Source organism: Herpailurus yagouaroundi, unplaced genomic scaffold (genome assembly GCF_014898765.1).
Source record: "Herpailurus yagouaroundi ecotype Mexico unplaced genomic scaffold, PumYag 187, whole genome shotgun sequence".
NCBI classification, from domain to species: Eukaryota; Metazoa; Chordata; class Mammalia; order Carnivora; family Felidae; genus Herpailurus; species Herpailurus yagouaroundi.
In genome coordinates, this window is record NW_024412418.1 from 30,218,168 (window position 1) to 30,241,740 (window position 23,573).

The window sequence follows — 23,573 nt, forward strand, 5'->3', positions numbered from 1 at the left end:
TGTAATAACTTTTATTACATATTCTAAAGAAGTAGTAAGGCACAATGTTCCTTTACACAAATACAGCAGTCAGCACCAGGTAAGTAAGAAACACAAATATGACAATTTTGGAACAGAACTCCCCTGCAAAATATGAAAGGTCTGTACTGCTGCTCTGACCGCAGACAAGCCTTTCAAAGCAGGCCTCCCCACCAGTGGCACCAGAACCACCAGGGGAAGCTAAAACAAATCAACAGATCGCTGTGCTCACACCCTGAAGATTCTGATTCAGAGGTTGAGGCACAGCCTGTGAATCTACTTTTGAAAAGCTCCCTGGGTGACGCACATATACGGACAAGCAGGCTCTGCACTGCTGATGCAGAACACAATAATTTTTTTTATTGGATCTGGCAGCTGAGAATAGTGAAACCGCAGTTAAGACACACTGACTTCTTTTAGACACCGAGAGTACCAATTAGGTGGTGAGTGTTGCATTTTACAGAGGGAAGCATTTCTCCAGCGTGGTCACGGCTTGAGAGAGTCATTGGCTTTTCCCAGGTCATGGATGGCGTTATTATCCAGCAGTTCCTTCTTCTTGCCACTTGGGTTCACTGCGTTGTTCAGCATTGCCCTAACCACAGTCGCCACAGGCACAGAGTGCCCACTGGCCCAAGATTCTGGTAAGGAGCCAAAGAACTTCCTAACCAACCATTCACCTGGACGAGATTCTTGCCTATCACACAAGAGAACTCTAAAGGGAAAAAGAAAAACCGAGGAAGAGATGGTTTATTGTATTCAGACCATAAAGGGTGTTATGAACTGAACAGTGCCCATGCCCTGCCCCAAATTCATCTTTAAGCTCTAACAGCCAGTGTGGCTGTATTTGAAAACAGTGCACTTATGAGGGTAATTAAGGTTAAACCAGGTCATAAGGGTAAGACCCTGATCTGATAGGACTGGTATCCTTACAGAAGAGGGAGAGATAGTAGAGATCTCTCCATGTGCACACAAGGGAAAGACCATGTCAGGCCATCTACAAACCAGGAAGAGAGGCCTCACCAGACAGTAATTCTGATGGCACCTTGATTTTGCACTTCTAGCCTCCAGAATTGTGAGAAAATAAATCTCTGTTGCTTAAGCCTCCCAGTCTGTGGTGTTATTCTGTCATGGCAGCCTGAACAGATTAATCCAATGGGTAAAAGATATTTTGTTTGATGAATGAAGAGGACTTTTTTTTTTTTTTAAGGCAGCAAAAGCTACCCAGGAAATTCCAGACTACTCTGAACCTGGCACTACCAAACTATCCACCCTTTCCTCCAAAGCCAAAGGTATGTTCTTCAGAGAAGCAATCTATCTCCAGCCAGCTTCTTTCGTATCTTCGAGAGCTTAGTTGTCAGCCTCTTCAAATGAAAAACTAACTTCTAGGGAAGAATGAACAGCAGCATACTCGTGGGCAGGATGAATGCTTACCCAGGCCTAAACACAGAGTAACGTTCGAATTGTAATTCTTCAACCCTAGCTTCCACTTCTCCCTGTTAATAAAAACCAAATTTTAGCGTTTAATCAAGAAGACCAATGCATCATAATGCTTAAGAGGGAATACCTTGGGGTTTTGAAGATAATCTGCTTCTGGAGGTCGAATAATTATAAATATCCTTATCCAGAATTTTAGATTCTGGGAAGTTAAGGAAGAGATCATTTAATCTTCATAGGCAGTAGAGAGTTCAAAAAGATGTACTGAATGAGAGGATGGCTGCATGGTCAGCCTGGCCTCTCGTGTGACTGATTTTAAAATAGATCCAGAGGGTAAGTAACATGTTAGGCGTTCAACCATCAATGAATAACCTCCCCTTAGTCTAGAATTAATGCCGCAGGCTGATGAACATCAACCTTTTTTGGCTTCCAGGTAGTTCCAGTAAAGTCAGAAGACCCACTGATCCTCTACATTACTGTCTTCCTAACAAATCCCGTCAAATTTCAAGAGACAGTGAGATTACATCTACATGATGGCTTCCAATTAAATTTGTTAAGCCAACTATGAATTTTCAAGCCAGACATCTCTATGAACAGAAATGCCAGAGGAGCTCAGGCCATGGGAATGTCTAAAGGCCGTGTGGATTCAGTGGCATGAATTCCCCCTCTTTCTTGGCCTGTTCATACCATTCACTCGGCACCTAACCTGACGCATCACATAATCTTGGGTAGTTTTAAACACTTTTGTAAAATTAATGTTTTTGACTATATTTACAGAGCTCTGCCACCTTCACCGCCATGTAAGTTTAGAATTTTTTCATCACCTTCCCCCCCAGAAAAGCCCCACACCAACCAGCATTCACTCCCATCCCCTTCCCACAAGCTCTATCCAACCACTAATCTTTCTGTCTCTATAGATTTGTCTATTCTGGGTATTTCATATACATGGAATCATACACGTTGTGGCTTTTTGTGACCAGCCCCTCATAAAGTTTTCAACGTCCACCCATGTTATAGCATGTGTCATGCCTTTTTTATAGTTGAATAATACTCTTTTGTTTGTATATACCACATTTTATTCATCCATTCGTCAGCTGATGGGCATTTGGGTTGTTCACGCTCTGGCTATTATGAAAAATGCTTCTATGAACATTCACATGCAAGTGTTCATGTGGACAAATCCCTTAGTTTTTACAAAGGTATGTTTTGTCTCTATCTGCAGCGTGCATAAAAGAGTTAAGATAGCAGGCTGAGACTCTACTATCTTAGAAAGGCCCACTTGACCTTTGGCTTGTGTCTAGGAACTTGGATTTCAGGAGTGTCCCTGTCATTACCCAACCGGTAGGGTAGTTTATAGTGCCTAAACTGCTTGTACAAACAATGCGGTTTATGCTGAACACTTGGTTTCCTTCTGGAAGTTTATAATTTTTTCCAGGCTCAGGGTGCCAATGTGACTGACCCCATAAAAACTCTCAACTCCTGGGGTCAGAAAGTTTTCTCTCATATTCTCAACACGCACTGCGGCAAAATTAAGCCTGTGCGACTACTGCGAAAGGACTCTTGGAAGCCTGTGCCTATTTCCTCTGGACTTCACCCCATTCATCCTTCCCTGTTTACTGCCTTTGCTTTCCCTGTAATAAATTGTGGCTGTGAGTGTAACTATATGCTGAGGCCTGTGAGAACTTCTCTCAATTTGCCAAACTGGGGGCTAGCCTTCGGGATCCCCGAACAAGAAACCTTGAGGGCAAGAGCCATACCCAATAATAAAATATCACCTACTCAGGAACAGTTTAAGAATCACTGCCTCGAAGTCTCTTCTCATGCTAAGATTCCATGTTAATATTCAAGACCAGAGCTGCTACATCTTATTTCATAATTACCAGATACTCCACAGGGGGAAAGACACTGGGAATTATCTTTCCAATCACTCCTGTTTATTAAACATACCTGTGCAAAAAACAGTCCCTGTCATTATTTAAAAAAAAAAAAAAGAATCTAATGCATTTAATGCCTTTCTGTATTATTTATAATTTTACGTTATTTAGTATTGCCAATTAACCAGGGTTCTCCAAAATATATGAAAGACAGAAATGTGCACAAACCTTAACTTGCAGATATAAAAAATTGCTCGACTTATCAGCTCCTTTAGAGGACAGCAAGTTAAAATGTTTGCAGCCTCCAGCTTTTGCCAGCTCCGCAGACTTGAGGACATAATCTCGATCGACACGAACAAATCCTTCCTGAGGGTGAAAAGGATGGGAGTTATTTCCAAAAAGCTGTGAGTTCATCTTAAAGATTACTATTCAGGTTGGGTGGCAGGCCAGGAGGCCTGCAGGGGAATGGGGATCTAAATAAAATGCAACCAAGCATAGACCCTGGGAAAAACTCCAAATACGATCCTCAGGATAGACGGACCAGCTTTAGCAGCGAGGCCAGTGAGAAAATAAGGCCGGTGACATGGAAACACAGACACCAAACAAATCTGCAAGGAGCAAAAGGAACAGTAAGGTCAGGCTGAGAAACTGCTTTAACTCACACATTTCTCTGTCTTTTAATAACTTCACAAGCTTACAACCCTCTCTCTCTTTTCTCTGTTTTGTCTGTGTCAGGTTTAACGTACAGGGTCTGAAGGCACAGCCAAGAACACTATCTGGGCACTACCAGAACGAAGTCTATTTAATTTCCAATTTTTGTATATGTTTTACATCATACTTTACATATTAATGAAGAGTGAATCCTCAAATTGTTTTACTGAGAGGTATATGATCGGGAATGTTTGGGGGCCCCCAGTCTAGACTCAGTCTGGTGAGGGCAGTGGCGGGGTCTTTCTTCTTAATTCATATCTCAGCATCGGTGTGTGCCTGGCACACAAGAGGTACTCTAAAAATATCTGAATGAACAAATACAATCCAACAAAAGAAGAGAAAAGGCAAATCCAACTAGAGAGGAAAAAAAAGAAGAACTAAGTAGCAATAAAGGAGGAAGGGGAAGCATGGTGCAAACAACAGAACGGAAACTCACTTCCAGGGCCTAACTAACGGAAGGTCACATGCCGGTACCCAAAACACAGAATTCCATGAAGTAACGGCTTCTCAGGACCAGGATGCTGGCATCCTCGATCTCCACACGGCTGGACAGGAGTCTAAAGCCTAGTGAAGCTGAACTTCATACACACCCACAACTCTATGATGAGGTTTTCTATAATGACAGTTCCAAATCTGAAGACCACATTACTACTCTGGTGATTTTTTTTTATTTTAACTAAAAATTTTCCCTGTAGTAGTTTTGGATCCTACATGATTTATTTCGTAAGGAGATGTTTGTCTTGCACCTCAGGAAGCATCACGTCCAACCCCGTCATCATGGAGATGTGAAAACAAGGGCCGGCGTCTGGTGAACTTCCTTCTAAGAAGAGAAAGCTGAGAGTGGAATGCAAATTCTTGACTCTGAGTGGTGTCTCCATTGTATCCATCTTCCTTCTTATCTCACACTGCCTCTAGCTAATGACAATGACTAATTCATAACTGGGGGGGGGGGAAGGGGGAGGAGAATAATGGCCCCTCAAAGATGTCCATGTCCCGACCCCCATACCTGTGAATATGTTAGGTTACACGGCAAAGGAGAATTCAGGCTGCAGGTGGAATTAAGGTTGCTAATCAGCTGACCTTAAAATAAGATTATTCTGTATTATCTAACTGGGCCCAATTAGTCACAAGAGTCCTTAGAGGTGGAAAAAGGAAGCAGAGAAATGTGAGGAGCACTCAGTCCCCTGTTGCTGGCCCTGAAGATGGAGGGAGGGGACAGTGAAGCAAGGCATGCAGGCAGCCTCTAGAAGCTGGAAAAGGTAAAGAAATGGATTTCTCCCCAGAGCCTCCCGAAGGGAACACAGCCCACTCGACACCTTGATTTTATCCCAGCGAAATCTGCGTCAGATTTCTAACTTAGAGACCTGCAAGATGATACATTTATGTGGTCCTAAGTCACTAAAGTTGAGGCAATTGGTGACAGCAGCAATAGGAAACTAAGAGATTTCAGTTTGAAAACAACAGGCCCAAGCAAACTTTTCCAACTTTGTATAAAAACAGATCGTAAAGGTGAACACGTGAATACAGAGCTCGATGAATTTTCATAAACTGAACATCTTCTGCAACCAGCTCCCAGATCGAGAACTAGAACGTCACCCCTCCCCCAAAAGCCTCTCCTGTCCTTGGTCATCACTGACAGTACATTTCCAACTACATCCACTACCTGCAGGGCAGGGCTACGTTTCTGCCTCATTCGAGACAACAGAAACTTCACTCGGTCCCCACACGTCATCACCATCTCCTTCTGTGTTGTACACTTGCACTTTCATTCCTCACAGCACACTCCCCTACACACTCATTCCAACTCACGATGCTGCTCTTTTACACCAGTATGAAGCAAACTGAGTTTACGACTCAGCGCATCCTGAGAGAGGGATGGGATTCCCTTCAGGGCCAGTCTCCGAATTGAGATTTTACATGTGCTGAGCGTGTGCCAAGAAAAACAATCCAAAGCTACAAAGAAAAAGTCTAAAGCCCTCGGCTCCTCTTCCACATCTATTTCTTCCCCTCAACCCCACTCCCCAAACTCTGATTTCAATAACAGGTTCGTTATTCACAATGAAATTACAGAGTGGACTAGTGGAATAAATTCCTTTTTGTCTTTTCAGTTGTTTTAGCACTATTGCTTGGGAGCGTTATCATAGCTGTCGCTGTTAAAATGCTTTCTCTTCCATCGGCTTCTGTAAAAATAAAGGAAAGATTCGGCCAATCACAAGTGCCTGGACCGACGCTGTCTCTCTCGCTTAATCCAGGGCCAGTAAAGGGATAATTTGATTAAACTGAGACCCTAATTTATTTGGCTTTAGTTCTGGATCAACCTCTCCTTAATAGAGTGCTGCCGTCTCCAATTGTTAGATGAAAATTAGAGTGACATAAATGCCATGGGACTTTTTCAATCTGATTAGTCTGCTAAAGCACATCAATACCACCCCAGCCATCACACTCTGGCGTCCTTCCTTTCACCGGCCCGGCAAACAACTGACAACCACTCCTTGCAGGACGAGCACCCACGCTGCCGCAGAGACCCCCACGCTTAGCCCGTCATCCCTGCTCAATGGGCCCTGTTGACAAGGTGCCCATACCTTTCTCCATTGCTGTTCTCTGGACAAAGCTAAAGATTGTTTTATTAGCAATCAATGGCTGTTAATCCAAAATGATTTCACAAATCCTCTGAGCCCTCAAGCTGATTATAAATACGCATTTTTCCAAGCCCACAAATTTTGAATTTCACTTCCCCCGCCCTGATGCATGGCCTTTTAGCTGTGAATGAAACTCAAAAGCAAAGGGGTCAACGGCTTTCAAGGACTTAGAAACCAAACTTAAACGTGGATCCTGGTGACAGACTCGGAGATACCAACCCACACTAATTTTCTCTGGAGTGAGGAAGATTCCATTTAGAGACAGGAGGAAGCTATCTTTGAAATCTTAATAACATCCTTTCTGGTTCTCTAACTGCACAAATAAAAAAAAAATAGGAGAAACAAGCTAAAACAAGCTACTTCATATCCAAGAAACACAATTTTTGGAAAAACAGTGTTTAGTTTCCCTAACCATATGGCAGGAGAAAAAGATATCTCTTCTGAGAGCATTTACATCCATTCTGCTATAGCCAGTGTGCCTTACTTTATGCTAGAAAAAAGAATTGATCAAATAAGTTCCCGCTATAAATTTCCTTTCCCAGCACCTGCTCAAAAGAATAAGCACAATGTAATACAACTCGGCAGACATATCTTCACAGGCTCCACAAACATCCAGGGAGACATATTCTCCAATGACTCTTTGAATCGTATTAAAATCCAAAGCTACTAAGTATTTCTTCTCATCTTCTTTACACATGTCTCAAAAGTGGGAACACTGTGACTTAAGATACAACTCGTCCTAACAAGGTATTTCAGCGCTGACTGGCACGGTCAACGAGCCTGCCACAACAATTCAACATCTGGGGCCTCCTTCTCCAAGGAGGGAGGATCTCTCATCCTGTAAAGGGGCCCACTTAGCCATATTCCTGCTTCAGATTCTTTCTCCTTTACTCCCTTGCAATCCAGCCCATAAAATTAGACTAGAAAACAGAGATGCTGACAGACAACAAATGGCATAATCTGAACCCCGTCTGTTTGTGTCCTGGAGGGCATCTCTGTATTTGATGCACAGCGCGCGGGAACCAAGATCTTGGTTAGAGAAAAAGCTCTGGAGAAAAAAAAAAAAATCAAACAGGTACTGAGATTCCTGAGTTCATCTCTACCTTCTCACAAAATGTTTCCAGTTGGGGCATTCTTCTTTCTGTGTGATGGAAGTCAAAGAATTCTGCAGACCAAAGGGTCTCAGTGGTCACCTCCTTCTCATTACCAACGAGGAGGCAGTGGCCCATGGGAGCTAACCAGGACACCCATGGCTATTTGGTATCCAGAGCCTCGAACCAGCGGGGGCCCTATCACTTCACGAGCACCCTCTCAGGCATCAAATTAAACAGTACAGATTACGACAGGAGTCAGAGAGCCTTTCCTATAAAGGATGAGATCGCAAACATTGTCAGATTTGCAGGCTTATGTTAAGTTACACAGCTCTGCCAGCAGGGCACAACAGCAGCCACAGACAATACAATACATTAGGTAATGAGAACAGCTGTGTTCCAGTAAAACTTTACTCGTGGATAATGAGATCTGAGTTTCTTATATTTTCACGTCATGAGTATTATTCCCCTTTTGGGTTTTTTTTAGTCATTTTAAAATACAAAAACATTCTTAGCTAAATGGGCTGTAGAAAAACAGGAGGGCTGGATGTGACCCACAGTCTGTGGTCTGCAACCTGGATTAAAAGAACGTATCATTAGAATCAGAAGCCAGGAGACTCTAACGATGCCTAATAAACGTTACAATCGTTCCATGAATCACATTAAGGGCATTGTGCATTCAACAGAATCCAAGAACCTGGACTGCGAGGAAACAAATGAAGAGGTGAAACCATATTACACCACCTCAAACTCACTAACCGCATCCTTCCCTTAATACACATAAGGGGAAAGCACTACTCCCAGTGACATCTGTGAGTTTTTGCTCCACAGCCCAGGCCAATGTAGATCTGGGTTTCAAAGGGTATTTCAACCTTCACTAGCACACGAGTTACGGATTAAAGCAAGGTGAAGGCCACCTGGGGACTACAGCACCTAGAAAAGCAGGCTCCTGAAAGCAGGTCCAACAAGAAGAGGAAGGTTGGCTCGCATCACAATCTCCCAAGGAGCTTGCTAAAAATAAGTTGCCAAGCTTCCAACCTTAGAAATTCTAATCCAGCAGATCTGGGCGGGGGCCAAGTAAGGAAGCCGCTGCACCGATGAGACAAATGGGGCTTGTGAAGGTGAAAAAGAAGATCAGCACCTAACACGACTAAAGGAAATGGTTATCCAAACAGCTGACGAGGCTAACAGACCTATCCCTAGCTCCAGTTTCAAGAGAAATCTGGGTTGATTGAATTTTATGGGTTGGAATGTTCTCCCCCAAATTCCTGTGCTGAAGTCGTACCCTCCAGTACCTCAGAATGCGACCTTATTTGGAAACAGGGTCGTTCCTGACATTATCAGTTGAGGTGAGGTCATATTGGGTCGGGTGGTTCTTAATCCAATTGGACTATTGTAAAAAGGAGCAATTTGGACACAGCCACACACGCACACAGGAAAAACGCCAACTGAAGGGACACGCAGAGAACACAGTCATCTATGAGTCAAGGAGAGAAGCCTGGAAAAGTTCCCTCCCTCATAGCCATCAGGGTAACCAAACTTGCCAACACCTGGATCTCAGACTTCTGGCCTCCAGAGCTGTGAGACACTACATTTCTGTTGTTTATGCCACCCTGGTTATGGCACCTTGTTATGAGAACCACAGCAAATTCAGACACTGAAGATCATAAGAGGGTAAGATGGCTACTCAAAGTGTCAACAATGAATGAGACAGAAACCATGAGTTTCTTGGAGTTTCTCTGATGGAAAGTCATATTGCCGAGGAAAAATGTGGGGTGTTCTAGTTACCAAACAGCTACAGAATGACACTAGGCTTGCATTGGCTTTACAGTATTCACCTGATGAGCTCTTTTTCTATAGAGAGGGCTGCCAACTCATAATTCGGAGTAGGGTGAGCTTGGAAATCCACAATCCCCCTTCAGACAACTATTATTACCCAGCCACTTGTGAACTGTCACCTCTTTTAAATTACCTGAAGTTGTCACAACCCCCAAACTTTATATTGCATCCAATCTAAATTAGTTTCACATTAGAAAAAAAAAAAGACTTTCTGGAGGAAACGTCAACTTACTTGCTGCCACTATCCTCTTGAACCATTGAAACCCCAACTCATTTCTGAGATTATAGCTGGCTTAGCAGTTATTTCTCTTGCTTCCCCACCAATACTTTTCAAACTGATTTTGGAGAACAAAAGGTATCGAGTAGCCTGAGGGTGGGATGGGATGGGGGGAGGGGAACCAACTCCATCTAAAAAAAATATTCTGGATAGGGAAGACACCCGATTCCTCTGATTAAAACTGCTTTACGTGATTTGAATACATCAAAACAATTTAGACTTTTTCCTGGAGCATCCTATAACGAGAGTTGCCTTGTGTCATGAATATCAACTGCTCCATACCTAATGCAGTGTTTTTTATTTTGCTGAGTCACCACCAAAATCAGGTTGGCACTTGAGACAGTTCAACCTGCAATGCACTAGAACAAAAGTTCTTCAATGCTCTCAGAGGGCACACTGCTTGTGACTGGCCCTGGGAGAGAAAAGCCTGCACCAGCTGCTGAGCAGGAACATGACCCTTTCTAGGAGACATAATCTGCCCATTCCCGGGAAAGTCCAATTTCTCTATAATCCATACTTTCCAGCACAGAGCTCAAACCCAGCTGGGTTCCAAGTGGACATAACAGAACTGCAAAAATTTGGAAATACATCCTTACCGAAAGCATAAATAGAATTATAATTGGATCACCAGCAGGCCCAGAGAAACACATCTGAGCTAAACCCCTTAGCTGGTATAAACCAAGAGTTCTTAGTCATGCGCTCTCCTAATGGTGCTGATGCGTGGGCCTGTGTATAAATCTATGATAAGCCCCCATAGCAGCACTGTGGTCCTGCATATTTAATAGATACATTTAGCTCCAGCAATCTTCTGCCAGAGGGATAAACTATAGTCAAGGTATATATCAAAATGTATTAACACCTGCCCAGAATCTACATAGTAAGCAATGACTTCTAACTAGGTAGTAAACTATGACTTCTGGACAGAGGCCGATGCAATTTAGAATACCATTAAAAAGAAAATAAAACATGGATTAGAACAGTTCTGCGTCAGTTAAGGCTGAATCACCACTGGGGTTGAATCATCGCCGAAGGCTGAGTCATCACCAAAGGCTAGCTGAATCGTGCCTCTGTTCTGACGTCCTATATCGGAAGTTTAAAGCTTGGCATGAAAATAGGTTCCAGCAAATCATTCATGTGAGAGAGAACGCTTTAAGTTTAAAACATTTATAAAGAAAAAAAAAAGTTTACTGCCAACAGCATGAGCCAGTTACTTTTACTCAGACATAATGGTTTGCCTTCATCAGGGGATGTGGTGACAGCAACATTTGCAAGAGGCAAGACCTTGTAAATATTTACGACATCTCTCACCACGAGGACTGAACTCAAGGGTTACTTTGAAGGAAAGATGAATTTATCAGTACTATCCAAAGAATAGTAAAAGCTAGGGCAGCCTATGAAATCTTAAATGATAAGAGTTTATTTACATTTAAGCACCACAAACATAAAGAAAAAGAGGAAGAATGGAATCTTTGGCGTTACTGGCCGGCAAAAGGTTAAGGAGTCTATTTCTTCCTTACCGCCCCAGCTTTTTTTCTGGTGGTACCCAGGCAACAGAATCCAACATCATGACCTTGAAAGGCAGAAGCATAGTCATCCAACTTTTCAAAGTCCACCACTTCTTGATTCTAGACGACAAGGACAAAGCTGTATATAACTTGATGTTATTAAAAGACAGAGGAAAATACCCCTCTTAGATTTAAAGAATAAGTTACAGAACATTATTGAAGAGGCTGCCCGCTTACCATTAAATTTTGCGAGCTCTCTGCTCTGGCATCTCTTTCTCTTGCCAGTCTCCTTCTATCTTTTCCATGTTAGACTATTTCGCAGGGCAGATTCCTAGGTACGGAAATTGCGATGCCGCATAGTGTTTCTTTTACTTAGTAAGAAACCTCTGAAAGGGCCAGAGAGGCACTGGTATAGAGTGGCAGAAAGCTGGGGCATTAGACATTAAGCATGGACACATTTAGTACTTTATACAGAATTAATAAGGTACTGGGTAGTTTTTAAGACCTATTACCACAGGATTGTTACAGATACTATTTATAAAATTGATACTTTGCCGGGAGAAAAACCGAGTTTAGTAACATAATAGAAATTCAATTAAGGAAAATGCATAATCATATTTTTTAAAAATTTTGCAAGCTCATTTTCTCCCACTAAAAAGTTATTAATCTGAATTCAAAATCAACAATGCACTTAGATGTCCACAGTATATATAATTGGACTATAAGTGATCCCTAGATCTCTAAAGTCAAGTTCAATTATCATTTTCTCTCTGGAAAAATAAAAGACCTGTCTATACCACCAGAAGGGATACCAGTGAGGTATAATTTCAGGGCAAGGAACGGTGTTTGGAACCTCAAAGACCTAGGTTCGACTCGAGCCTGCTACTTACTAAGCCTATGATTTTGGCCAAGTTATTTACCATGTGCCTGTTTTTCCACCAATAAAATGTGAATGATAATCTTTCCTTCAGTCCAATTCATGAACCACCTATTTTAGAATCGGCCAGTGAGTGTTTGATAGAAAGGCTTCTTCTTAGGTGTTGCACCGATACTTCTGAAGCAAAAAATGCCCTTGTAATAAGCACCCTCAGTAATTTTCATGCTCACTCAGGTTTAAGAACCTTCATGAAACCTCATAAATTTGTTGTGAAACCTAAAAAAGAAAGATTGAGGGATGCCTGGGTGGCTTAGTTGGTTAGGCATCAGATTTTGGCTTGGGTCATGATTTCGTGGTTTGTGGATTCGGTTTGTGGGTTCAAGCCCCGCATAGGGCTCTCTGCTGTCAGCCCACTTAGGATCCTCTGCCCTCCTCTCTTTTCCCCTCCCTAACTTGTGTGTGCACCCTCTCTGTCAAAATAAATAAAGACTGGGTAAAAAAAAAAAAGATTGAGAAGTTCCCATCACCCAGGAGTTCAAATAAAATGTAGTTTTCCTTCCCTAGTAACAACTCTTTCAAAAGGATTTTCAGGGCACTATGTGCAATGCTGAAGAAAAGTATGTTCGCATTAAGTGCATAACCAAAAGATGTGCCACCAGAACTCATTTATCAAAGCACAGAACTCAATTTCCGTTTTTAATTACCAGGAGTATTTGACATATTCCATGAAGGCAGACTATGAAAACTACTTATTACCTAAGTCTGAGCAAAGATGTCCATTTTAAATAGAAAAGTCCTGGTGGACATAAGCTCTATGCAAAATGACTGACCGTGGGTATTCGGGGGGTTAAGAACATGTATAGTGAGACACTTGTTACCTAGAATGTTCCACCTGTGAAGCCTATGGGACCAAGTTCTGTAGTTATGGGGTCTCAGAATTACATTATAGTTTAATCTGCCACAGTTCACAACTCCCTTTAAATGAGGAAAGGAATCTCTACAAAGCTCAGACTTCAAATATTTAGGGGAATCTGGCATGTATCATTTGGCTAACCATGTAAGCGTGGCAGTGCAGAGAATATTCCACTTACATCCACAAGGCTGCAGCCCTGGGAAGTTAAGAGGGCAATCTTATAAGTGAATAACCGCACCTTTCATTGCCATAAACTCTGCTTGCAATTCACTGATATCAGCATTGAGTGGACAGGTAAACAAGACAAGCAAAGTGGTTTAGAAAATTGCCCCAGGTTACAGGTCTGCTTCTAGAACCCAGCTTGAATGGCCCTGAAAATGTGCTCTTCTCTGTCCCCCCAGGCCCCATTACATTCCAGGCCGGCCTTACAGGAGTCTAGATTGAAAGAAGGGCTTTGCCCAAGGTCACACAGTGAGTGGGTAGGCTGACCTGGGCTTAAAACCGCGACAAAACTTCCAGAAAGGGCTCTCACAGACCATTCTTGGCCACATTCTGATCACCTCTACCACTGCACAGGCAATGTTCAGCCTTTAGGCTTAAAAATATGTTCACTCCGCAGAATCGCTGCAAACACATTTTTGAGTCCCAGCTAAAATACCCACCACATTTTTATAAGCTTCCTCATCGAAGGTGAGCTTTCTCCGGCCAATGAGCGTGACTTTGGAAAACAGGTTCTGTTCCAAGATTTCTTTTAAGAGCACTCTGCCGGTTTCCCCGCTGGCCCCCAGAATAAAGACAGATTTATTCTGCATCCTGAAGTCTTCCCGAAGCTTCGGCAGCGCCCCAGTCTCAGCCATGCTACAGAAATAACATCGACAGATGTGGTCTTGGGATGTTTAAAGGATGGCCCTTGCTTATCCTGGGGAACAATGGTGGTTTATTTGTTCTAGAAAACAGTATTATTTTTCTCCGCAGTCTGGGCCCAGGGGAAAGTGCTGAATCACCTGCAGGGCGTGGCGCCCTGGCCGTCCCGGCACCTGAGTAAATCTACTGCTCGGAAAGGGCCCTAAGGAGAATGCGCCCAGGTGCCACGGCACCCATGGGCCTGGTTCTCCACCGGTACCTCCGGTTCCAACCCCTCCTTCCTCCGCCCACTGGGATGCAGGGGCCTAGCTCGGTCCCCTGCACGGAGGGGTTACCTGGAGCCGGCCCCCGGCCCCGCGTCCTCAAGCCACAGCAGGAGCAAAGCGGCCAGCAGTGCCGCCGCCGCCGCCGCGCTTAGCGCCGCGGGCCCGGGAATCAGGGAATCCCCCCTTCCCCGCGTATCCGCGTCCCCTCGCCCCATTCGGCGGATGCCCCTCCCAAGTGCGCGCGGGGGTCGCGGGCGGCCGAAGCGCACGCCTACCCGACTACGTCTTCCGGTGACTTAGCAGAGCCGCTGCCTCGCCCCGCCCGGAGGGGGCGGGGCCTGGGGGGAGGGCGCGGGGCGGACCGCGAACACGTGCGCAGCGCGGCTGGGTGGGAAGCTTGGAGACCGTTTCCTAAATGTCAGCCTTCGCCTGCATCCTTTTTTCGACCTTCGTTCCGCCGCCTAGGCTAAGGTCGCCCTCATCCAAGGCCTCGGCCAGTAGACGCGACCTTCGCTGGTCTCTTTCTCAAACGTGTCATTTCAGTCGTGTATTGGACATCTCTATCTCGAATTCACCATGACAAAACCTTAACCGTTCCCATCCAACCACCCCAAACCGAAATTAAACAAACCTCCTTGCCTCCCTTGGGTCTTGCTTTGCCTATACATTCTCACATCCTCACCCCCTCCTCTCTCAAGTCAGAAATTTGGGCTGTCCCCTTTGACTCCTTTTTCCTGGCCTTTCCACCGTCCAGATTAATCTCCAAGTCCTGCCATCCTATCAGCCTTTCAGACATTTCTCTTGTGTAATTCTCGCACCAGAGCTCACCAGTAAAACTGGTTTCCCTACCCAGGTCCCAGATTGTGAGCCAGGGTGATCTTCCACACCTGATCCCATGGTTCACTCTCCCAGATCAGTGGTGTTCAGAACATAACAATCTACATTGGGCCTGCCCTGGATCTTGAAGTCCTTGTCAGGAATTAGAATCACAAGTAGGAATCTGAACAACAGAGATAGACTGCGTTGTAAACGTTGGTTATTCTGGGCCCCCCAGCATTCAAACTCTATCCCTATTTTGGGGAGTTCCAAAGTAAGTGGGACACAGGACCCCACCTCCCCCTCTAGAAGCCAAGTGAACCATGTGTTCCCTCACCCAACTCCTTGTGAATTGTTACATATAGGTGAGACCTAGGCTCAGCTCATCAGACACTGCCATCTAGGTTTTCACTTCTGGGGGAGTGAAAATAGATGCAGTGGAAGCCTCAGATAGGGTTCAACTGGGCGAACCAGCCATAGGATAAGGGAATCATCCTCTGATCTGTCAGAGAGCTGATGGTGTGATCCTTTCCGTGTTAATTCCTGCCTGTTTACAGAGCCTGTTCTTTATAGTTTGCTATTCTTCCTGTAATTTCGTTTTCTGCTTCAGCTAGCCAGAGCTACTTCTCTTGCTTGCAATAAAAAACCTTGAATGATACAAAGCAGAGTGATTTGTTCCCCACTGACCTGTCACAGTGTTTGCACCCTTCCCTTTGGGCTCCTAAAGCTTTTCCACTAAAATGCAATTTAAAATCTTGTCAACTAGCACTGTCTCAAGAATTTATTCATCATATCTCTTGCAGAGATTAATTGTCCCCAATGTCCATTCTCCCCTTTCTTGTTTTTAGTTGTGGCATAATTGCTATACAATAAAAGGCACAGGTCCTAAAGGTTCAGTTCCATGATTTTAGACAATTATATATACACCTAGGTAACCCACCCAAAACAAGATATAGAACATTTCTGTCAACCTGGAAAGCACCTTCATTCTTTTTTCTAGGCAATCCCTCCCCATCCCAGAAGCAACCATTTTCTGATCTCTGTTGATACAGATTACTTTGGCTATTACAGAACTTCATTAAATAAAACCATACAGCATATACTCTTTTGTGCCCCAAGTTTTTCTGCTCAACATAATGTTCTTAAGACTCATCCCTGTTGTTTGTAGGGCTGCATTATGACCTCCGTGGGCCCTTGGGACTTCATGGGCCCCTTTCTCCATAAAAAATGAAGTTAAAAAATTATATTTTATAACTGTGTTACTATAAAAACAAACATATCCATATTATATATTAATAAAATGTTTTATTCAGCCTGAAAGCTCATTTTTTCCTCCTGATTTTAAAGAAATTTAAAGAAATTTAAATTTAGATTTGTATCAGTACTTTGTTCCTCTGTTGCTGAGTGGCATTCCATTGCATGACTATCCCACAACATGTTCCATCATTCTCCTGTGGGTGGACATTTGGTTTGTTTCCTGGTTTGGGCTCTTATGAATAAGACTTGTATGAGCACTCTTGTACCAGTCATTTTGTGGGAATTTGTTTTCATAACTTTTAGGTAAATACCTACAAGAGGAAGGACCAAAGCGTTTGCTAAGGTTCACATACCATTTTCTTCTCCTACCCACTTGGTATCATTGAACTTTTTAATTTTAGTCATTTAGTGGATGTTGAATGATCAAAGGGCTCCTCGTCTTTCTTTGAGCAATAGGGCTCTAAGTTATATCTGACCACACGGCTGTCCATTTAGATTCTATATTTCCTGGTATCACTTGCAAGACAATATGACCACGTGACAATGTTTTAGCCAATGAACCTCAAGCAGAGATAATATGTACATATTTGAATCAGATTTTAATAAGGAAGTTACCTGTTTTCCCTTCATTTTCCCTTTCCTCCTATCATTAGGCCAGAATGTGAATGTGGTAATAGTGGGCCAGCTCTGGTCCTGGGAAGAAAAATACCCTAGGAGATGGCGGAGCAAGAAGTTAGAACCTGAGTCCCTGGATGACTTCAAAGAACAGAGACACTTACCTACCCTGGACTGCCTGCCCATCTGTGGGCAATGGGAGAGAAGTACACTAAAGTCATGTTGGAGCTACCATAATTTTGTTTCAGCAGCTTAGCCAGCATTTGCCCTATATAAAATCCTTCTAGTCAATCTTGTCAATGGATATTTACTGATTATTTAATGTGAGGTAAATACTGTGCTAGGCACTATGGATTTTTCCAAGATGAATCAGATACCAGATAAATTTACTCTCACCTGAGGCGGCAAGTCATGAATACTTCGGGAGCTAAATAGAAGTACATGTAAACCTTACCAAGCATCCCCAAACCTTCATAGGGTAGCACATGCTAAATGCCAAATGAGTATACACACAAGAAATGGAAACTCAGAGAAAGACAAACCCATGACTTGTCTTCTCTGACAGTTGGCTGGCATCAAGGCCCTGCGATAATGTGACATGTCCTAGACTACTAGGGCAATAGGGTAACAAACGATTATGGCAAATAGGAAAAGAAAGGCATAAGGGAAGGAGGGAAAAAGGAACATAGAAACATCTCAGGCCAGAAGACCTACCTGATAAGTCCAGGTTTGATATCCACCTTTAACTTAAGTGAAGTTTCTTCATTTATCTTGGCCTCCATTTTGTTATCTGTAAAATGGGAACCATTTTATTATGTTCATTTTGCTCCAAAGAACAGAGACACACGCATGAAAACTTGAGTAAAGATGGTGAATATTATAAGGATACACAAATTGTGTAAGGGAGACAGAATCTCAGAGAAATCTGAAAATAGGTTCTTCTGTAGGATTGGGCCTCATGGAGATGGAATGGGAAGGCAGTTCTGTATTTAGGTCAAATGGAGGGGCTTTAGGATTGGGGATCCATGCATCTTCACTTTAGAGCTATATTTTTAGTTACACCTTAATTAACACTCTTTCCATTTCAAGCAATTGAAATAGCAACTGAAAATGTTTTAAACAAAAAATATACTGGCTCATGCAACTGAAAAATTAGTGGGTGTGACAGCTTCAGACATAACCGGAGTCAGGCCCTGGCCAACAGGGCCAGGATTCAGTCCCTTTGGCTCCCTTGGCTCTGGTCTCCTTCATGTTGATCTTCTCTCATATGTCACAAGATGACCTGAAGATTGTGAGCAGCTCCAGCCCTTTACCCAGGTCAAAGATAGGAAAGATAATGGCACTTCAAGTGGGTAATCTAGGGTAAGTGTACTAAATGGATGGTGTTTGAAAGATCAAAGGTGGGGGAGGGGATAAGTTACCAAAACTTAGACAGGACTGTCTCATAGGAGCTGTGATCTTCAGTCGAAGAGACCCCCACCAAGGAGAAGTCAGGGGAATAATACCCCAACCTCTCTCTTCTCCCTCCCTTTGATCTCTTGCTGGTACTTCTAATTGGCTGAACTCAACTAGAAGTTAGGGGAACATATTGTGTAGACCAGGTTTCTTCAGGGCATAGAGCGGGGGAAGAAATGAGGAGAGTGGCTCATTCAAGACATCAAGTGCAACATCCCAGATTCAAGTCTAGCAGAAAAGGGCACAATTGTAAGCCAAAGTCCCAAGCTGTGTCTCCTTCATTCGGATTATATCCTGATCATCCCTGTAACTGAGGGAATGAAGCCTGGATGGGGCTAACTCATTCCACACATCTGGGAGTAGGGGAGGGGGTAGAGCCCCCAAGGAAAGTAGGGGTCACTATTACAAAAAGAAAGAAGCATGGATGTTAAATGGCATCTAAAGTGGCCATACTTCTCCATTTGTTATCCCATTTATACTTAAATATCTATACTGGATTTTTTTTTTTTTTTTTTTTTGCAAAGGAGACCTATAAATAAATACAGCATGACTGAGACATGTGGTTGGGTCAGAAAGGCAGGGTAGAGGCAGGGGTAGGTTTTGGTAGAGGTAGGTTTTAGAAGAAAATCTGGTAATATTCCCCTATCACAGGACAAATGTAACCATTAATTGCATTCAACAACTTAGGTAGCTGATTTAGTTTATCTATGATGTTCTTGACAGTGATTTTTTTTTCCCCCTTGAAAGTTGTGGGAGCTGAGAGCTGCTGGCATACGTGCCTATGTTTCCTGCCTCCGTGCTAATTTGTTTTTCATTTTAGAGGTGGAAGAACTGAGTCACATATCTGTTAAATATTTTATCTAAGATCAGAGTTAATCAGGACAAGTACCTAGATATCCAAGTCAATGACAAAATATCTACGGCAATTCTGGGATCTTTTCCATGAAAGCATAGTGCCTCTTAAATTAGCTGATTGTCCCATATTTGTTGTATTATTCAAATTCCCTAGCATTTTGGGGTGTGTCCTCTCAGTGATCTATGTTGAGGGAAGGTAAGTGGAAGTGTGGCTGGTTTTGAGGGGCCAAAAAAGCAATTCGGCTGAAATAGAAGGACAAAAGCATGGGGCAGGGGTGGGGGAGATGACACTGGAGAGGCAGGTGTCCAGGTTATTACAGGAAGACCTCATAAGATAAATTAACATGTGTAATTACTATTTAATTTTTAAAATTTACTAACTTGATCTCTTTTCATTGTGTATTCAATGGTTTCTTCAATTTAAGGTAGTAGCATATTACTTTAATTACTATTAGTACATTTTTTAGTACTTATTACTGCTGATACATTTCATACAGCATGTAAAAATGGGAAAATTTTAAAATTTCTTAAAAAAGAGTTGCTTGATGAGCTCTACATTTAGTGGATGAAGATGAAGCCGGAAGTAGTTGCAGAAAAGGAATAAAGACAGAAGAAGGCTTGAAGCCCTTGCCAGAATAATCTATGGCATGAAGGTGTGAACCAGAAAATCACTGCAGGAAAGAGGAGGAAGTAATGCATATGAAAAAGTTTATAAAATAACTATCATCCTTGGTATATACACTGACACCCAGCTTATATACACTGACTGGCTGTATACATTTGGTGAAGTCTCTGGTTGTCATTTCCTCATCTATAAATGGGACAGGGTGGGTAATGGCAAAACCAGTTTATTGTGCAGCTTCATGGCAAATTTCAAGTTAGGACCTGGGAGGGCAGTACAGGCTAGTAGTTAAGTGTATATGCCATGGCATCAGTGCACCTGGTTTAAAATCCCGGCTCTGCCACCAGCTAGCTGAGGGACTTTCAGCAAGTTCCTTAGACTTTCTATTCCTTGGTCTTTCCATCTGTAAAGCATGAATGATAATAATGACCTAGGGTGGAGGTTTTGTTGTGGGGTTAAGTGAGACGATCCAAATAAACCACTTAGTGGAGCATCTGGGTGGCCTGGTCGGTTGAGTGTCGGACTTTGGCTCAAGTCATAGTCTCATGGTTCATGAGTTTGAGCCTCACATCAGCGCAGAGCCAGCTTCAGATCCTCTGTCACCGTCTCTCTGCCCCTCCCCTTCTTATTCTCATTCTCTCTCTCTCAAATAAACAGTAAAAAAAAAAAAAAGCACTTAGTATGTAGCATGTAGCAAGCACTGAATAAACGTCTTATTACAAGGAAGAACTTTGTAAACTTTGTCAAAAAAAAAAAAAAAAAAAAAGAATCTAAGTACTATGACCGTGACTTGCAATTCTGACTATACGGAAACATCTCTTGAAGCTTCAGAAAAATGAATATGTCTGGGCCTTGCCCTACACCTACTGAATCAAGATCTATAGTTGTTTTTTTGTAATGTTTATTTTTGCGAGAGAGATAGAGCGAGACAGAGCATGAGCAGGGGAGGGGCAGAGAGAGAGGGAGACACAGAATCCAAAGCAGGCTCCAGGCTCTGAACTGTTAGCACAGAGCCCAATGCAGGGCTCAATTTACCCTGGCAGGACATGTTATCAGGATCCATTTCCTAATAATATCCATAAGGAGAACAAACACAGTCTTTAAGGAGACGATATAAGTGACCTGAAGCATCCTGAGCTTAACCTCTCCTTTTAAAAAGGTGTATGCTTATTATATGTCAAGTACCATTAATCACTTTATATGTATTGATTCATTCAATACCCACAACATCCTTATGAAGTAGGAATTTTTGTTTTTACAGATAAGGAAACTGAGGCACAGAGAGGTTAAGCAGCTCACCAAAAGTCACCCAGCTAAAAAGTGGCAGGGAGCACCAGTATTGGAAGGGCAGTCTTCTGGCTTGAACAACTACATCCAACGGATTCTCTCAAAGTTATAGTGTCTCTCACACATGTAACCTCTCTAAACCTCATTTTCCCTATCTGTAAAGTGTAACATTACTTCATAGGGACTTGTGAAAATGAAGGGAGAGATTATATGTAGAATACTTAGCAATGTATTTAGAATTTACTAAGCACCAAATGGAAGTCAGCCATTATTACTCATAATTTTAATATACTATCACTAATTATTCAGTTACATGGAAATATAATGCAGGTTCCAGCTTAAGTCTAAGAATCTTAAGGGTCTGAGCCTATTTTCCTGCTGCTGAAGCAGGACACCTGATTCAAGGCAACGTGGGACCTGTTACTTGCATTAACTTCTGAACCTCTGTTCCTTTCCGGCACTCGCGTATAAGGGTCCTTCGGTGCGCAGGAGGACTTGAAGAGGTACAAGGCCCATTTTGTTAGCAGCAACACAACAAGCTCTGTTCTTCAGTGCCTTCACCGAGGGACAAGCAGTGCTGCTCTGAGCGCCCCTTTAAGTAAAGGGAAAATGAATGGAGAGCAGGTGCGTCTTCTTCCAAAGAGAACTTCCCTCAGCTTTAACCTCTCAAGGAATTCAGATTGTTGGCCTGAGAAAAAGGGACAGAAAGAGAGAGAGAGGCCAATGAGAACAGTCTTGCCAGACAACACACTTGACACACACTTCTTATAAATGCCTTTTATAGGCTGTGTGAGTCTCTAGGAAGAGGAGCTGAAGCAAAGTCAAGTTGATAAGGTCGATCACAGCCTAGTGGGACTGGCGAAACCCAGGTCACATAATATTTTACAATTACTGGCACAGGCACTGGTAGAGTAGCGTGCTGAGAAAGAAAACGAAAGTGTGATCTGTAAGGCTGTGTGTGCACGATGCAGAAGACAAACCCAACGTTCAGTTTCATGCCTCCTCAGCTCCAGTTGGCATCAGCGGCCTCAATTAGTTTCTACCACAAAGCACCAGGGGGAGCCACAGAAGGCAGAAACTTTTGTTCAGAGACCAACCCCCCCCCCCCAACAACCCTCAGTGTTAGAAAATGCTCTCTGATCTTTATGTATGTATAGGGTGGTTTTTATTTGTTCTTTTTATTTTTTTTAAAAAAATGAAACGACTGTGTGCCTAAGTTCACTGGCTAATACTTTTGGGCGAGGTGTGCAGCTCACAAATGAAAAAGCTAAAATAAGTAAGCAGTGTTGGAGAATGCAGAAGTAAAGGAGATTGCAGGTGATGAGTTAATTCATTTGTCAAACGTCTATTAGCTGCTTTCTGTATGCCTGCTGGTTGGATGCTGTCAGTACCGCAATAAGTGAACACATGATTTCCCACTGAACCCATTAGTAATTCACAAGTCAAAATTTTCATAATGCTATTTGGAACCCTCCTTATCCCCTTCATCTATTCATCATTAAATGTCTTCACAGGAAGTGTATGGAAGGGATAAGCACAAAGCCCTTGGAGTAAGACAGCTGGGTTCTATTCCTAGTTCTGCCACTTTCCAGCTATTAACCTCTCTGGGCCCTCCTTTCGTTACTTGTGAACTGGGGTGGTTACAGTACCTACCTCATTGGGTGTTGTGCTTGGAACTGTGTCATGTTTAAGAGCTCAGTGTCTATTCATTCACATTCAGATATTACCCATCCTTGGGAGTCCAGCTGAAATCACAGATGGAGAGATTAGGTCCTAAGGCATTTTTTGATATAATTATGCAAGCAAATAAATTCCCTTTTGTTTCAATCAAGTAAGTGGGTCAACTGAAAGAATCCTGATACGGCAGCTATATCTATTAATTTTTAATTTTTAAGTGTTTATTTACTTTTGAGAGAAAGAGAAAGAGAGAGACAGAGCATGATCAGGGGAAGGGCAGAGGGAGAAGGAGACATAGAATCCAAAGCAGGCTCCAGGCTCTGAGCTGTTCAGCACAGAGCCCAACGCGGGGCTTGAACTCACAGACCGCGAGAACATGACCTGGACTGAAGTCGGACACTTAACCAACTGAGCCACCCAGGCCCCCCTATATTTATTAATTTTTAAACTTGTGTCAGTTTCTGTGCAAAACGCTCTACATATCTTTTAATTCTCATCAGAGCTCTATGAGGTAGAGATGAGATAGGTAGAGAGATATTATTCTCATTTTACAGATGAAACTGAGAGTAAAAACCATTAAGTAGCCTACGTAAGGTCATGTAACTAATAAATGGAAGAATCAAAATCTGAATCCATTTCTAGTCCTACTGTTATTACAAAATTGATATTCCCAGAAATGAC

At 42.8% G+C, this 23,573-nt stretch overlaps 1 protein-coding gene and 2 long non-coding RNA genes across 6 annotated transcripts in view; 1 reads left to right on the top strand and 2 right to left on the bottom strand.

The window, feature by feature from the left end:
• On the bottom strand, positions 1–14,649 carry HTATIP2 (HIV-1 Tat interactive protein 2). 2 transcript variants are annotated; one of them, XM_040495629.1, is made up of 6 exons: positions 14,584–14,649; positions 13,841–14,036; positions 11,401–11,508; positions 3,555–3,692; positions 1,450–1,511; positions 1–730 (listed from the first exon to the last, which is right to left on the bottom strand). In XM_040495629.1, the coding sequence occupies exons 2-6, from the start codon at positions 14,033–14,035 to the stop codon at positions 505–507; spliced, it is 729 nt and encodes a 242-aa protein (XP_040351563.1). In that variant the 5' UTR covers position 14,036; positions 14,584–14,649; the 3' UTR covers positions 1–504. The 2 variants fall into 2 exon arrangements, with proteins under 2 accessions (XP_040351563.1, XP_040351562.1); XM_040495628.1 differs by lacking the exon at positions 14,584–14,649 and adding an exon at positions 14,378–14,503.
• The window catches only part of LOC121043662 (uncharacterized), a 20,427-nt gene continuing 10,804 nt past the window's right edge, over positions 13,951–23,573 (top strand). The window contains exon 1 of the long non-coding RNA XR_005796962.1: positions 13,951–14,059. This is a non-coding gene — a long non-coding RNA (uncharacterized LOC121043662). The remainder of the gene's footprint in view (positions 14,060–23,573) is intronic.
• The window catches only part of LOC121043661 (uncharacterized), a 40,311-nt gene continuing 37,700 nt past the window's right edge, over positions 20,963–23,573 (bottom strand). For all 3 annotated transcript variants that reach the window (XR_005796961.1, XR_005796959.1, XR_005796960.1), the window contains exons 4-5: positions 22,869–22,960; positions 20,963–21,903 (exon numbers count right to left, since the gene is read on the bottom strand). This is a non-coding gene — a long non-coding RNA (uncharacterized LOC121043661). The remainder of the gene's footprint in view (positions 21,904–22,868; positions 22,961–23,573) is intronic.